The sequence below is a fragment of the Pangasianodon hypophthalmus genome, chromosome 2 (assembly GCF_027358585.1).
Source record: "Pangasianodon hypophthalmus isolate fPanHyp1 chromosome 2, fPanHyp1.pri, whole genome shotgun sequence".
Lineage (NCBI taxonomy): Eukaryota > Metazoa > Chordata > Actinopteri > Siluriformes > Pangasiidae > Pangasianodon > Pangasianodon hypophthalmus.
Window position 1 is genome coordinate 11,202,552 of NC_069711.1, and position 14,945 is coordinate 11,217,496.

At 39.6% G+C, this 14,945-nt stretch overlaps 1 protein-coding gene across 3 annotated transcripts in view; it reads left to right on the forward strand.

The window, feature by feature from the left end:
* The first annotated feature begins 283 nt into the window (after nucleotides 1-283).
* LOC113533429 (potassium voltage-gated channel subfamily KQT member 2) overlaps nucleotides 284-14,945 on the forward strand; it is a 52,585-nt gene continuing 37,923 nt past the window's right edge. The window contains exon 1 of one of the 3 annotated variants that reach the window (XM_034299935.2): nucleotides 284-801. In XM_034299935.2, coding sequence (XP_034155826.1) covers nucleotides 509-801 — 293 coding nt within the window. In that variant the 5' untranslated portion in view covers nucleotides 284-508. The remainder of the gene's footprint in view (nucleotides 802-14,945) is intronic. The other 2 variants (XM_026925588.3, XM_026925596.3) reach the window with 2 other exon arrangements.

Here is a 14,945-nt window from a genome sequence, read left to right on the forward strand (position 1 = left end):
GGACATGATCTCAATCTCTCTTTCTCTCCCTTTTTAAGGCCACTCCCCTATAGCTTCCGTTGTTTCAGTGTTTTTTTTTTCTTTGTAAGCCACTGTACAGGTCACACTGCCGCTGTAATGTGTGCAGTGTTTACTGTTTTTTTTTTCAGTAGATTATTTTAGTGTGTGTTAGACCTATTCTCCCTGCATCCCCTCTGAATTATTGAGCACCCGTTCTCTCTTTTCCACTCCTGCTGTCAGGTGGTCGGAAGATGCTGATTTAGAGAGAGAGAGAGAGAGAGAGACTGCGGACTCTCTTCCCCGCATAGCTATTGGTTTCTCCTTTTCACGCACACCCGAGCTCCTCCTTGCGCGCGCACACGCGCTTCTTCCCGTCCTTACCCCTGGGCGCGCGCGCGCACACGCGCCTCTCTCCCCGAGCTGCTCGCACCTGGCAGAGGGCGGAGGAGCCCCGGCACGCGCGCCCGCGCCTCCTCTCTCTCCTCTCCATGCCAGCGCCGCCGCGAACATGGTGCAGAAATCCCGCAACGGCGGGGTTTACCCGGGCCCGCAGACCGAGAAGAAGCTCAAGGTGGGCTTTGTGGGGCTCGAGGCGGCCGCGGCGGATTCGAGTCGTGATGGCGCGCTGCTCATCGCGGCCAGTGACGCGACCAAACGCGGCAGCATCCTGAGCAAGCAACGCTCCGGCATCGCGGGCAAGAAGCCGCCCAAGCGCAACGCCTTCTACCGCCGCCTGCAGAATTTCCTCTACAATGTTCTGGAGAGACCACGAGGCTGGGCATTCATCTATCACGCTTATGTGTGAGTAACTCACATCAGTGATGCTGCAGAGCCTGAAAAGCCAGATGTTGTTGTTGTTGTTGCTGTTTTTTTTTTTCCAGCTGCTGATATGTCTCCTGGTTATGTCGAATAAGCAGTCAGGTATCTTATTTACACCATCATTATTCTACACCCTTCTATCAGGCGCTCTCTCACATGTGCTTATTTACCTCTTAACCACGCAAATGTCTGGAATGCATCGAGATGGCGAGTTCCTTCTGCGTTCACGCATCGCACTCGTTTCCTCTGCTCGTTTCATCACCTAACCCTTCATTCACGCCTTCCAAGTTCAGAGAATTTGCCACGTATTTATGAAATGCGCTGTCTATTTCTCCACTTCATGCAGCATATGGTAGTGGCTTATGTTTGTATGCTGCTATTTTTGTTTTGAATGATTAAGATTCCTCTCGGAGCACGTGACTTGCTTATTTCGAAATGTATTTTTTCTTGCTTTGTCAGCTGAATGCTCTGTTTACTGCACATTTTGTGTATATATATATGTGTGTCTTTCACGACACTGTATGATCAACACAATTCGACATCAATGGCAGTAGAAGACAAAGAGGCGTTGGACTTGTGGTGTACACTGCGTATGAGCAGGGGAAAAGGATATGTCTGCATTACATTTCACCCCTTCCTAGCTCCATGCGTGTTATTGGTCGTGATGAATGGAAACACTTCGTTTCTTTAGAAATAGGCCCATGTTTCCTACATGCACAGTGGCAGCTCCAGGTGCGGACGTGCCCTGCAGTCTAACAAGCGGTTTTGTTTTGAAGTAAAGCACTAGCATGTCACGCTCACTGTGCAGCACCCCCTCTCAATCGCTGTGTTTTTCCTCCCCGGATTGAGAGGATGCTCAGTGAAGTGTCTTCTGCCAAGCCTGTCTCATCTCACCCATTTCAGCACCAGCCAGCCTCGGACAGCTCCACAAGCAGCTGCTCAGACAAAGGCTGCGTCTCCAACCGACACGAGCGCACTACATAGTACATGCTTAAAAAAACCTGAAAACCCTTAATGATTCTTCAGTATGTTCCTCTGTGGGAGGCTTTAAAGATTCTACATAAAACTCTACAAAAGACTGTTTTCCTGTCAGAATGGATTTCTTGTAGGTTCCATTTAGGAAACCGAGAATCCTTAATTATACAACGAACCATTAGAGAACCCTTGAAGAACCTCATTTACTAAGAGTGTACACTGTAAAAAAATTTACTGTAGATTTTACAGTAATTTATTGGCAACAAAGTATTGCAAAATTCACAGTAAACAACTGTTTACAGTAAAATACTGCGGTATCATACATAGTATAAAATAACACATAACCCTGTATGTGGATACAGCTGAGCTAAAAGGTCTCGCTCAAGGATCCAATCAAGGCAGCTTGGTGGTGTTGGGATTTGAACACGACCACCTTATCTGCAACTCAAAGCCATAACCACTGAGCTACCACAACTAGCACAACTAGCTTGCACTGAATCATTGCAATCTTTCAGTGGTGTTAATTCAGTGCTAGAAGTAATTGAATCAATGTAAGCTAGTTGAGGTGGTGTAATCATGTAGTTGTGGTGGTTAAGTGGTTAAGGCTTTGAGTCACAGCTCAGAAGTTTGTGTGTTCAGATCCTAGTACTGTCATGGTTGGGCAAGACCTGTAACCTTCAACTCAGTTGTATCCTGCATCAGCCAAATGAGCTTGAGTGCTGGGTTTTGTGTCATTTTATACAACAATAAGCCTTTACAGTACTTTACTGTAAATATATTTTACAGTTGTTTACTGTATATTTTACAGTACTTTACTGATGACCCAAATTGTCAGTAAAATACTGTAAAATTTACAACAATTTATTACAGTGAAGAGCACGCCACTATATGTGTGCAACATGATCCTGCTTTTGGTTACATTCCAAATCTACTTAACAAAATTGAATGTTTCAGTGGTAGTGTACACTGTTAAAAAACACTGTAAATTTTACAGTAATTTACTAGCAACCTGCGTTGTCATTAAAGCACTATAAAATATACAGTAAACAACTATAAAACATATTCACAGTAAAGTACTGTAATATCGTACATAGTATAAACTAACACATAATCCAGTACATTTGCTCATTTGGCTGATGCAAGATGCAACTGAGCTGAAGGTTAAGGGTCTTGTCCCAGGACCCAACCGTGGTAGTTTGGCAGTGCTGGGATTTAAATACACACCCTTCTGATCTGTAACTCCAAGCCTTAACCACTGAGCCACCACAACCAGCTCAACTAGCTTGCACTGATTCGACCACTTCTTCCACTGAATTAACTCCACTAAAAGACTGCGTTGAATCAGTGAACGCTAGTTGAGCTAGATGTGGTGGTTCAGTAACTAAGGGTTTGCGTTACAGATCAGAAGGTTGTGTGTTCAAATGTGCTATTTTATGTGTATTTATATGTTATTTTATATTATATAAGATATTACAGTACTTTACAGTAAATGTTTCTGCAGTACTTTAACAGCAACCCAGACTGCCAGTAAATTGCTGTAAAATGTATAGTAATTTTTTCTACAGTGTAGTGTAGGCCTAGAGCGTTTTTATTTAGTAGCACCGAACCCCTGTGGTATAGCTCCAAAACCAGCCTAGTGTATTTATTTCCCCCCTCTTAGGTTTCTGTGATTAGCAGTATGTGCTGTCTTCAGCTTATTTTCAGGCCTCTGTTTTCTACAAACATGAGAACATTTTGTAGTCAAATTTCACAAGGGATGGAAAATTGTTTCTTGCATACTATACAGGTGGCATACTATGTTGCCTTACTTTGAAATGCGGCAGTATGAGGTTTTGGACATAGCCAAAGCTTTACGAATCACATGGGCTTCCTCAGCCATTACACTGTATAGTTTGTAAAACAGAAAGTTGAAGAATTAAGCGAATAAAAACAACTGAGCTGTCACATTTTGTAGCCTCAGCTACAGTGAGGGGAAATAATTATTTGTACAATATTGTTTTTGTTATTTAATGTACATCCAGTGCATATACAGTATTTACACACACAATATCTCTTGACTTTGTACTTATAAATAGGAACAAAATGTAATGTATTCATGAGCATAATCAAAGAGTTACACTGATTGGTAAAAAGTATTCAGATACCACAAATTACCAACATAAATGGTGGTAATTACAGCTTTGAGATGTCTATGCTAAGAAGTAATTGTGGTTCAGTTTTTGCCCATACCTCTTGGCAAATAGTCTTCAATTCCCCAAAGCTAAGAGAGTCCCTCTAATGGACTCACAATTTAAAATTCTTCCATACATTCTCAATGGGATTAAAGTCAGGAGATTGACTAGGCCATGCAAGGAATGTTTGAGTTGTTTTGGCTATATGTTTGGGATCGTTGTCCTGTTGAAACGTCCATTTTCTCTCTATTCATTTTCTTGGTTGATAAGATTAAATTCACCTCTAATATGTCTTGCTATAGCACAATATCATGACACTCCCACCTTCATACTTAACTCTTAGGATCATATGCGCATCCCTTCTGTCTCTAAACATCATGTCTAAATTGCCAAGGAGTTTTATGGTTGTTTTGTTTGACAAGAGTATATTGTTCTAAAAGTATATTGTTCTGATTTGTCTAAATGCTTTTTTGGCCATGTATCTCTGTGCTTACTTTGTAGCTGAGGAGTTTTGTGTGGGGTGTAAAATCGGAGATGATTGTGGTGCAGTTTGCTTATTATTCTGTATGTAACTATTGTCCTGCTGCTTTCGAGTCATCCTGCAACTCTTTTAGACTGATTGTTGGCTTCTCTTACCTTCCTTATCATTATATTGTAAATTCTTGCATGGCGCACCTGTACGGGGATGATTAGTTTTGGTTCCAGGAATTTTCTACATTACAGAACCAAATGTACTGAGAGGATATGCTTTATAGGTCTTTGCTATGGCTCTGTAGCTTTTCCATTTGAGTGTTGTTTAAAACATTGTCCCTGAGAACTTTAGGAAGCTCCTTCACCTTTAACATGATTGCTACTTGTTACATGAAATCTTCCAAACCTATGGCAACATCTTTTATAAAGAGACCAGGCACAATTTGCACAAGAACATTTTTTAAAACTAGATTTATTTTTATGTAACCTTTGCATAAATATGTATATTTTTATATAGTACCTGAATACTTTTTTTCCCTATCAATTTTGTTGTTTAAACACATTTTTGTTCATGCTTATGAATACATACTTTTTGTTCATTTTATATAGACCAAAAGTGATTGAATACTTATTTTCTCCCACTGTTTATAAGGCTTTTCTCATTCTGCTTGCTGTTTGGCTACATGGCTACATGGCTGGTGCATGGCAACGGTGAATCCCAAAATGGCACATTTTAATTGTGTGTCTTAACTGACCAATTTCCCCTGACTTGGTTTTCAGTACTGAAATGCTAACAATTGTGCATTTGTGGAAAACAGTGAGATGAGAATCAAGCTCAGAGATTACAGGACATAGAAAAGAAATGAACAGGCTTGCCATCTTCATGAGCTGTGCAGCGAACGTGTTGAAGCTTACTAAATAATTTATTCATTTAATCATCTTCAGTAACCGCTTTTTCCTGGTCAGGAAATCTGGTGGATCTGGATCCTATCTCTGAAACACTTAATGAGAGGTGGGAATATACCTTGGATGGGATGCTAGTCCATCATCGGCAACCACGAACACACCTTCACAATTTAGAGTAGCCAATCCAACTACTGGCATGTTTTTCTTAAAAAACAAACAAACAAACAAAAAAAACACCATTTAACGCAAAATTTAGCTTCTTAAACATAGTGGTGGCTTGTCTGGAGTAGGGATGTGCCAGTGTAATCCTTTGTCATGCTAATCATCAAAAACAAGCAAAGAATGCAAGGCTCTGCTGATGTGCTTTTTTTTTATTGCCAATGATACCCCATCCATCGACTTAATAGATATAGGTATTTTCATGGGTGAAGTGTGGATGTGGGAAAAGCCTTCCATTTTAGGTTATAGTGCTGTTGAAGTGTGTAACAGGCTTCTGCTTTTGGTTGAGCACAGAACTGCATAGTACAGTGCAAAAAAAAGAATATAACCCATAATTCTAGCTCTAACTTTATATTTTGTATTGTGCTCATTCTAAAAATATATTTAAATAAATGTAAAACCTGCAAGGTGCTACATACATGCTTTCTCGAATGCAGCGAACATTCATTCTTTAATATTAGTACACTGCTGTACGAGCTTAACTTTCATTAATTGTAGAATTTAGTGATTGTTGTCATTTTATTATTCCCCTATACACTACACTACATAACTCATTATGACAAGCAGAAGTGCAGTCAGCCCGTCATGGTGCTTGCCACACACAGAGAGTCAAACACACGTCTTTACATTCTCAATAGAACTGTCTGTAAATTGTTATGTTGCTCCAAACTGACTAGATTCATCAGCAATTCATTCACGGTTGCACTGTATATGATTAAAAGCTGAAGAGAATCATGAATACAGAATACTGATGAATTTTCAGCAGAAGGATATGTAACGGCTCTTTAGCTCCCAGTGTTTCTCTAAAAGAGCTGCTTCAAAGGGTTGTCTCGTTTGTGAACGACACTACTACTAGACTTCTTTATTTAATAGCCTACTTTGCTGTGCTATCACTCTGCTCCAAAGGATCTTTCACACTTTTCACATGTTTCACACAAGAGTATGTGCCCTTGCCATCCTGTAGCTTTACAGCTGTTGCTGGCTGCATCAGATGGTCATTATTAGACATCATACTGATGCCCCTCCAGACAACGCAGGTGTGTGTGTGTGTGTGTGTGTGTGCGTGTGTGTGTGCATACATGTGCAAGGATTAGATGTAAAACAGGCACCGGCATCCATGTATTGTATAAATATGAGGCATGATAACTGGCCTCTAGAGATCAGCACATTGCCATCTGTCTTGCAGCACCACACACACTGCCAAGCCTGGGCCGAGCTAAAACACTAACACAGACACATTTAGGAAAGCTCTGAGTCATACTGAGAGGTCCATGGGCCATTACAATGATGAATAGGTGTACAAAGTCTTCATGAAAGCCCTTTTATTGGATTTACTGTCTGAATCTTGAATGATTTATCTCAGCTGAATCTACACCTGTGTTGATGTACACTCCAGGTCAGAATTTGGAAACAACATTAACTTTGTAAAAACAATAGAATATTATTAGATAGTAATAGAAACAGAGAATTTTTAAATCCTTTTCAAGAGATAATGGACAGTGGTTTGTTTATTAACACAGGACAAAAAGGTTTGATTAAGTGTATGCAATAATAATGTATTAAGGGGTTCTTATTTTGTTTTTGCCTAAACTCTACATTTATCCTTCATGGCAAGTGGACTTACACATTCGGATGCTTCTGAAGGTTTGATGAATCGTGTAATCAGGTGTAATTTGTAAATAATGAAATACTGTTCAATGTTATCAGAAAAGACTGATGGCTTCTCCCATGGAATACTTTAGATCAAGAGTACATCACCGCAAACCAGCGAAGATTTTACTAATTTTCTTTGGTTACATAAGATGTCAGAAATATATTGTTTTGTGTTCTTGGTATACGGACGAGCTTGGACCTGTAATTTTTTAATCTTTAAAAATCACTGTTTGTTTACTGCATTGACTGTAAACTCCTGCTATTGCATTAAAACTCATCTGTCAGTCTAATCACATCTAGTATGCTGCTGTCACTGTCTGTAAGAGCATCTTTGCTGCTGTTACCAGGTGACAGGTATTCCTTTGAGCTCTGTCTCTTAGAACTTTCGTTCTTGCAGGCCACTTGGGATACAGATTTGTCCTTCTTATTGTGGCACTTGTTCATACATTGCAATCATTCAGATTTTGTTTTGTTTAATGGATGTTTTGATATGTTTTGCTTATTGTCTATGATCTATGTTGGGGTAAATGCTATGTTGCCATTATAGCAGACATAGTAGTGTCTCTTTTCCTACGTGAGTGCTATTTTGAGTTTGGTCGACCTTCATGGCCCCTGGCTTTATTGACTGGCTCGTAAGTAGTATCATAATAAACATAATATAGTTACAGTCTTTCCCTCAGGTTAGTGCTTCATATATATTATTATACAGCAGACTACAGAGTCTCTTAGTACTTTTGCTCTTGTAGGCCACTTGAGATACAGATTTGTCCTCCTTATTGTGTCAACTGTTCATGTGCTTTCTCTATCTCTGTTAGCATCGAGCATTAATTTTGAATTTGTTCATACATTGCAGTCATTCAGATTTTGTTTTGTTTAATGGATGTTTTAATATGTTTTGCTTATTGTCTATGATCTATGTTGGGGTAAATGCTATGTTGCCATTATAGCACACCTAGTAGTGTCTCTTTTCCTACGTGAGTGCTATTTTGAGTTTGGTTGACCTTCATGGCCCCTGGCTTTATTGACTGGCTCATATGTAGTATCATAATAAACATAACGTAGTTACAGTCTTTCCCTCAGGCTAGTGCTTCATATATATTATATACATAGTGCTTCATATATATATATACATATAAGAGACAGACTACATTCTGTCTCTTTTTTCCTCTAGAGTTTTTACTGTCTTTCTGTAAGATTCCCTGTGATTGGCAGATTGTAAGCACAGCAACAGTAGTGAACACTGGTATACTTACATCATCAATGCAAATGCATGCAAACATTGGGCCAAATGTGAACTGAAACAACCAATATTGCCTCTCTGTGTAACACTAAGCTAGGGAAGGGCAGCACTGAGCTGCACTTAGCTCGCCACTCATCATCATTCCATGTCGTTAGCCAGTGTGTCAGTCAAATGTATCCTGCCAATGAATCCAGGGTGGATGTACAGCTGGCTGGATAGATGGGCAGATAGATGAGTGATGGATGAACAAAAAGATGAATGGCTGTCTCCTATCTCTGGATGGATTCATAGCTCTGAGAGTCAGATTATCCCTGGAAAAAAGATTTCTGTAGTAAATGTCTAAATCCTCAATACAGGATGAAGATTTGCTCAGTGCACTATTCAAATCATTTAAGCCTACACCACTCCCTTTAATTGAGATCTTTCATTTTCACATCCCACATAAGAAAGATTTCAGGCCCTCAAATATAGATGAAAAATAGATGTTGCAAATACAAATAATGAGAATTTAATTTAAACAAACAAAAACGTTTTACTGATATTTTTGATTTGCATATTATGCTGGTATATTCTTTGGGACTCTCATACTCAAATCATGGCTGATGACATGGCCAACTGGTGTAATGCTAGTTACATACAGTATGTAACTGTGGTTCTATAAACCCTGGATAATGGGCAGGGGTGAGAATCATCTGTATAGCTTCTTCTTCTTCTAGTGATGCATAACACTGTATTTGAAATAAATCCTGCTGTCATACAGCTGGCCCTTTCACCCCTCCTGTCCCCCAGGGATAGTGGAATCACCTGGATAACTGCCAACAATATAATAAGGAACAGGATGTAGTGGCAGAAATTTGGGGCTGGACTGGTCAGAACAATACAGTCAGGAATCTGATCATGAAACTCGAGATGAGACTCCTTAGGCCAGTCTGTTCTTTCTTCAGTGTTCCTGTTTAGAATGCAGAATTCCTGCAGGAACAGAAAGGGACTTGCTGACCAAGTAGTGATTTTATCTCATCCTGTTGTAAAACAATGTAGGATTGGCCTCCATTTAGTTTTCCTGGTCAAAGTTAATATAGAAACTTCAAAATACGCTCATGAGAATAAAAGGGTTGTAAATCTAAATTTGTTGGAGAATCTCCTATCCGATCTCATTATAGAATCTACCCTCAGTTCTCGAAAGAGGATCTGCCATCTGATCTCAGGAGAGAATCTACACTCAGTTCTCAAAAGAGAATCATCCATCCAGTGTAGAGAGAGAATCTATCTTCAGTTCTCAAAAGAGAATCTACTGTCCAATCTCAGGAGAGAATCTACCCTCCGTTCTCGAAAGAGGATCTACCATCAGATCTCAGGAGAGAATCTACCCTCAGTTCTCGAAAGAGGATCTACCATCAGATCTCAGGAGAGAATCTACCCTCAGTTCTCGAAAGAGGATCTACCATCAGATCTCAGGAGAGAATCTACACTCAGTTCTCAAAAGAGAATCATCCATCCAGTGTAGAGAGAGAATCTATCTTCAGTTCTCAAAAGAGAATCTACCCTCCGTTCTCAAAAGAGGATCTACCATCAGATCTCAGGAGAGAATCTACCCTCCGTTCTCAAAAGAGGATCTGCCATCAGATCTCAGGAGAGAATCTACCCTCAGTTCTCAAAAGAGGATCTACCATGGAGTTTCTCTCAGGAGAAACTATTTTGATTTGTCTTTGATGCCAGGCTTTGGGTCCAGTTATTTCATTGGTTTTGTAAGTTTTGTAATATATTGTTTGATTTTGTCCTAAATACTCAGTCATTCTCTTAGAAAATGGTAAGTTATAAGAAAGCCCAAATAGAAATTAATAATATTTTTTTTGGCTAGAATTTTTTTTTTAAAAAAAAACCTCTCACAAGCAGCTGTAAAGGCTATTGCTTGCAAATAAAAGCCTCTTATGCAAGTAAAAAAAAACAACAGTTATATCAAATTCTAGTGAAAAGCTTTCTATTATAAAGCTGGACAAATATTAGTAATCAAAGGCTGAGAGGGAGATAACTTTTCCAGCATTTTGACAGAAAGTTTATTGTTTGGAATCAATTACATTAACCTTATAAATTGCAGTCAGATAATTATACAATGAATGAATGCACACATTTAACCTTTGTGCCTATTCCCGCCACTGGTTTTTAAGCTTTAGGTTTACGAGAGGGTTTTTTTCCCCTACAAGTGTTTGCTTGTGGATTAAATTGAAAGGTGCTCACAGATTACCACTGCACTCACACAACAGTGAGGGGTAATTATAACCTGGTAGAACCTTGAGAATGCGCATGGTGATGCACAAGTAACATATGGTATACTTACTGATTCACAAGTTGGGTGATATAACCTTGGGCAGGAATCACAGATTCAACCACAAAGTCACCCCAGAGTGGCCACCAATGCATACAAAGTGAGATTATTGCCAGAGAATGCAGTTCCACAAGTCTTTCTGAAGAAGTGATAGCTAGAAAAGACATAATTTTCAGAGATACCAATTTCATTTTGACATCCTCTGTCAGCTCATAAGGATGTTGTAGTGCACTGTGATGGCTGCTACATACAACCTTAATCAAGATGTAGACATGTAGAAAAGTCAGCATCTTTGGAATCAGGGAATGCACAAATCTACGCAGGAAGGTGCAAACGTCATCCACCTAAGGACATACAAGTCCAAATTTATGTACATTTGGGGCAGCAACTTGGGGAGGAAGTTGCCAGGGTGGTCTGACCACTAGCAAAAGCAGTAGTGGAAACCAAGGTCTTGCCTGCCGTCTTGGAGATGGATCGTTGCCTTATTCTGCGCAATCTAGAATGAATCAGTGATAGAGAAGGAAAGGGGTATAATACATTTTCAGGCAAGGTGTGGGCTAGCACATCCTGCTTCAGCAGGCTATCCATCACTGCCTGGGAGAACCACAATCCACAATGTGTTGACTTGGCTTTGCCAAAGATTTTTGCTTTGCCAAACCTTTCCCAGCTGTGCCGACACAACTACTACAGACATACAGTATGTGCCATCGCAGCAATGTATCTGCTGCACTGCTGTACAGCCCCGGCAGATGAGCAGTTCTCAGTAAGGCAAACCAGGGATGCTCCCACCTGAATAGATTCAGAGGAAAGTGGAGAAGGCTGCTCAACAGTGTGCCATGCTGATGGTTGGTATTGCTGACCAACATTGTATGGTATTGTATTAGCGATCCAACATGTGGCTTCAGGGCCTGATGGACCTCCCTCAGTTCCAGCTAATTAATGTGTTCTGACTTTACACTGGGGGGACACACCCCTGTGCTCCTGTGATACTACATTGCTCCCCAGCCTGTAAGGGAAACACCTGTGGTAATTATGTCTCTCTGATGGTGCAACACTCTCAAGTGGATCCCTTTTGTTGGCATCACCATCATGCTAATGCCAGGGCTCATCTCATTGAGACAAGGACATGTTATTATCTGTGGCATTTGGGGACCAGCTGTAGACTGAAAAACTAGCTCCAGCAAGTCTAGGGGAATCAGCAGAAGCTGGTACTGCACATGCTGGCCTGGCTGAATATGATTGGCAAGCATAGTAATAGCTGGTGCACATTGGGGTGACAAGGTGGCTAGAATTTTCAGTGAATCATTCCCCATGTATTCACTTCAATTCAATTAAATTTTATTTGTATAGCACTTTTAACAATGGACATTGTCACAAAGCAGCTTTAAGGAAATATATGAAATCAGGATATAAATTTTAAATTTATGAGTTTATCCATAATGAGCAAGCCAGAGGCAAGGATGGTAAGGAACAACTCCCTGAGACGATATGTGGAAGAAACCTTGAGAGGATTCAAAAGGGAACCCATCCTCATCTGGGTGACACTAGATAGTGCAATTATAAATAATTCACTTCTACAACTATATACTATATGGTCAAAGTGTGCAAATGTGTAACCATGAAAATTCATTATAGTTTTCACGTGAAGTCGATTTTGTTGAAGTTATCAACTGTTCACTGATGGAGACTTGAGTGCAAAACTGTTCGTGGCAATTGCAGTCCTAAAGCTATCATAGCAATTGTAGTCCTAAGCCATCGTAGCAAAACTGTTCATATGAATTGAAGTCCAAAGCCATCTTCATGGTTTCTAAGTGTTACCATCCACAGTAATCTAATGTATCTTTAGGCTGTCCATGTGGGGCCGGTCCTCAGCAGTAGCGAGTGGTTTCCAAGTGGAAATTGTATGCCCTGCTCTGGCGTTAGGGACATTTTTTTTTAAATTTCATTAGACAGTGCGCTGATATGTGTGTGAGGAGGGAGGACATGCCCCTAATAGTCTGTTTCTTTGTGTGGGGCGAGATTATAGGTAAGTGGCGCTTAGTAAGCAGAGAGTAAATTCTCCACAATTTAAGTTCATAGAGTTAATGTAGTGAGCAATGCAATGAGTGGTAGCTAATACAGGCTACTAGTACTAAGGAAAACTCAAAGCTAATGGGTATTAGGGAGCTTCCCAAAGTTCTGCAAAAACATTGCTAGTAATGTGTAAATTTAAAAAAAGGGATATCCCCTAGCTTTGGATGACAGGATACCTGTAGCTCCATACTGTGTATATGTGGTCTGACAGGTGTACAAAGTGTGAAGAAGAAAAAGAAAGCTGACTGTATGACAGTGTTATTTATTGCAAGTGCTGCATCATATGTTACAATATGCCTTTGTTGGAAAGCCTTGGCATCCAGGTGATTCTCACTGCCTCTGTTGGTTAGGAGAGGTGAAATAGAACTTGAATTTCTTTTGAGACTGTCTCCTTGAGAGTGAGAACACCTGTTACTGTTTCTCATCCTCTATATCAGAGGTGTCAAACTCAAATTCTGTCAATATATATGTGTGTGTGTGTGTGTGTGTGTGCACGAGTGTGTGTATTACTTATTTAACATAATCTATTGACTAAGACCAATAACCTAGGCTCTGAAATTAGAAAAGGATGTTTCTAGGAAAAAGAAGTGCTGACAAACTATTGTGTCAACTAGTGTAAGTATTAACATTTATAACACTGATTATAATAAAAGTTTTTTAAAATGAATACATTCCTATGTTTAATCACATTTTATTAGATACCAGCTGCTATGATGAGAAACAGGATTAGCCAATTGGGATCATGCATTTTTCCTGTACCTGTTAGCCAGATAGCAACACTATAAGCACAGAGATATGGAAGTGAGAGTCAATGAACTAGCTCGCTGGAGTTTAGTGCAAGAGAACTGCAAGAGAAAAGTAGATCATGATTTATAATATATGATGTAATTTTCCCCTATTATTGACATGTTATTTTAATCATTTTCACTGGAACTGTCATAAAGGTATTTTATGGCAATGTTATTAATATGGAAAGATTGTTTGATGGTAGATTGTGACTTAAGTGATTAAAGTGCCGTCGCCGCTCTGTCTGGCATCCACCTGAAATCCACAAGCATGTGACATTTATTAATTTGATTGTAAAGATCAGGAAAACAGTTGTGATTATATTTTGTATATTACCTGATAACACCGAAATTAATTTCTGGTTACACCACTGCCAGGACAACACAGTACGACATGCTTCTGAATCAAGTTTAGTCATGAGTGTGACTTACATCAAGCGCAGCACACAGGTGTTGATTTTAACCCGCATTTCAGACCGCGGTCAATCCAGCTGTGGATATATAGCGGTTTACGTTAACTGCCCTTTGAAAAGGCTCATTGATTATAGTTAAGCACTGAGAGATGTGAGCTCGCACACTGTGCAATGTGTTCTATATCTAGCTCAATTTCTGCACTCTCTTCTGTCTCTCACTGTTTCTTTCATCCATTGTGTGTGTTTGTACAGTCTCCATCACTGTTTTTATTCATGTTTGTATTGATATTGTGTAGTCCTGTTTGGAATATACTGATATAGTATTGTCAGCAATATTACAAAACCTAAATAATTGGATTCTAGTAAGCAAATACATGTTTCAGTGCATTGATCTATTATTTTGTGAATTCAGTAGTGTATCCTACAGTTATACTTGAGTAAGAGTAAAGATAGCTTATTTGGAAATAACACAAATAAATTAAAGCAAGGCACATGACTTTTAAAGTAAATATCAAAAATATGTGAGTATCACAAATATAGGTAAAGCAGTAAGATCTTTGCATGCTGTTTTACAATACTGTCAGAGAAAGCACCAAGCAGATGACTGTGGCAAGAAAGTTGTTAACAGTATTTATTAGGGGGCCAAGCACTGAAGGTGTGTAGGCACCCTATTGTTATTCCATGTTTTCTTCTTCTTCTTCTTCTGGCTAGAGTGTCTATGGGAGCCCATAGACCTGTCTGGTAAAAAGTTGTGAAATTTGGCACATTTACTGGGGAGGGTCTAAGAAACATTCTGACCAAATTTGGGCCAAGTGTTGTTCTAGCGCCACCATCAGGTCAAATTTGGGCCTAATTTAGAAGTACATTTATGGTCATAACTTTTGAATCATGTGTCCA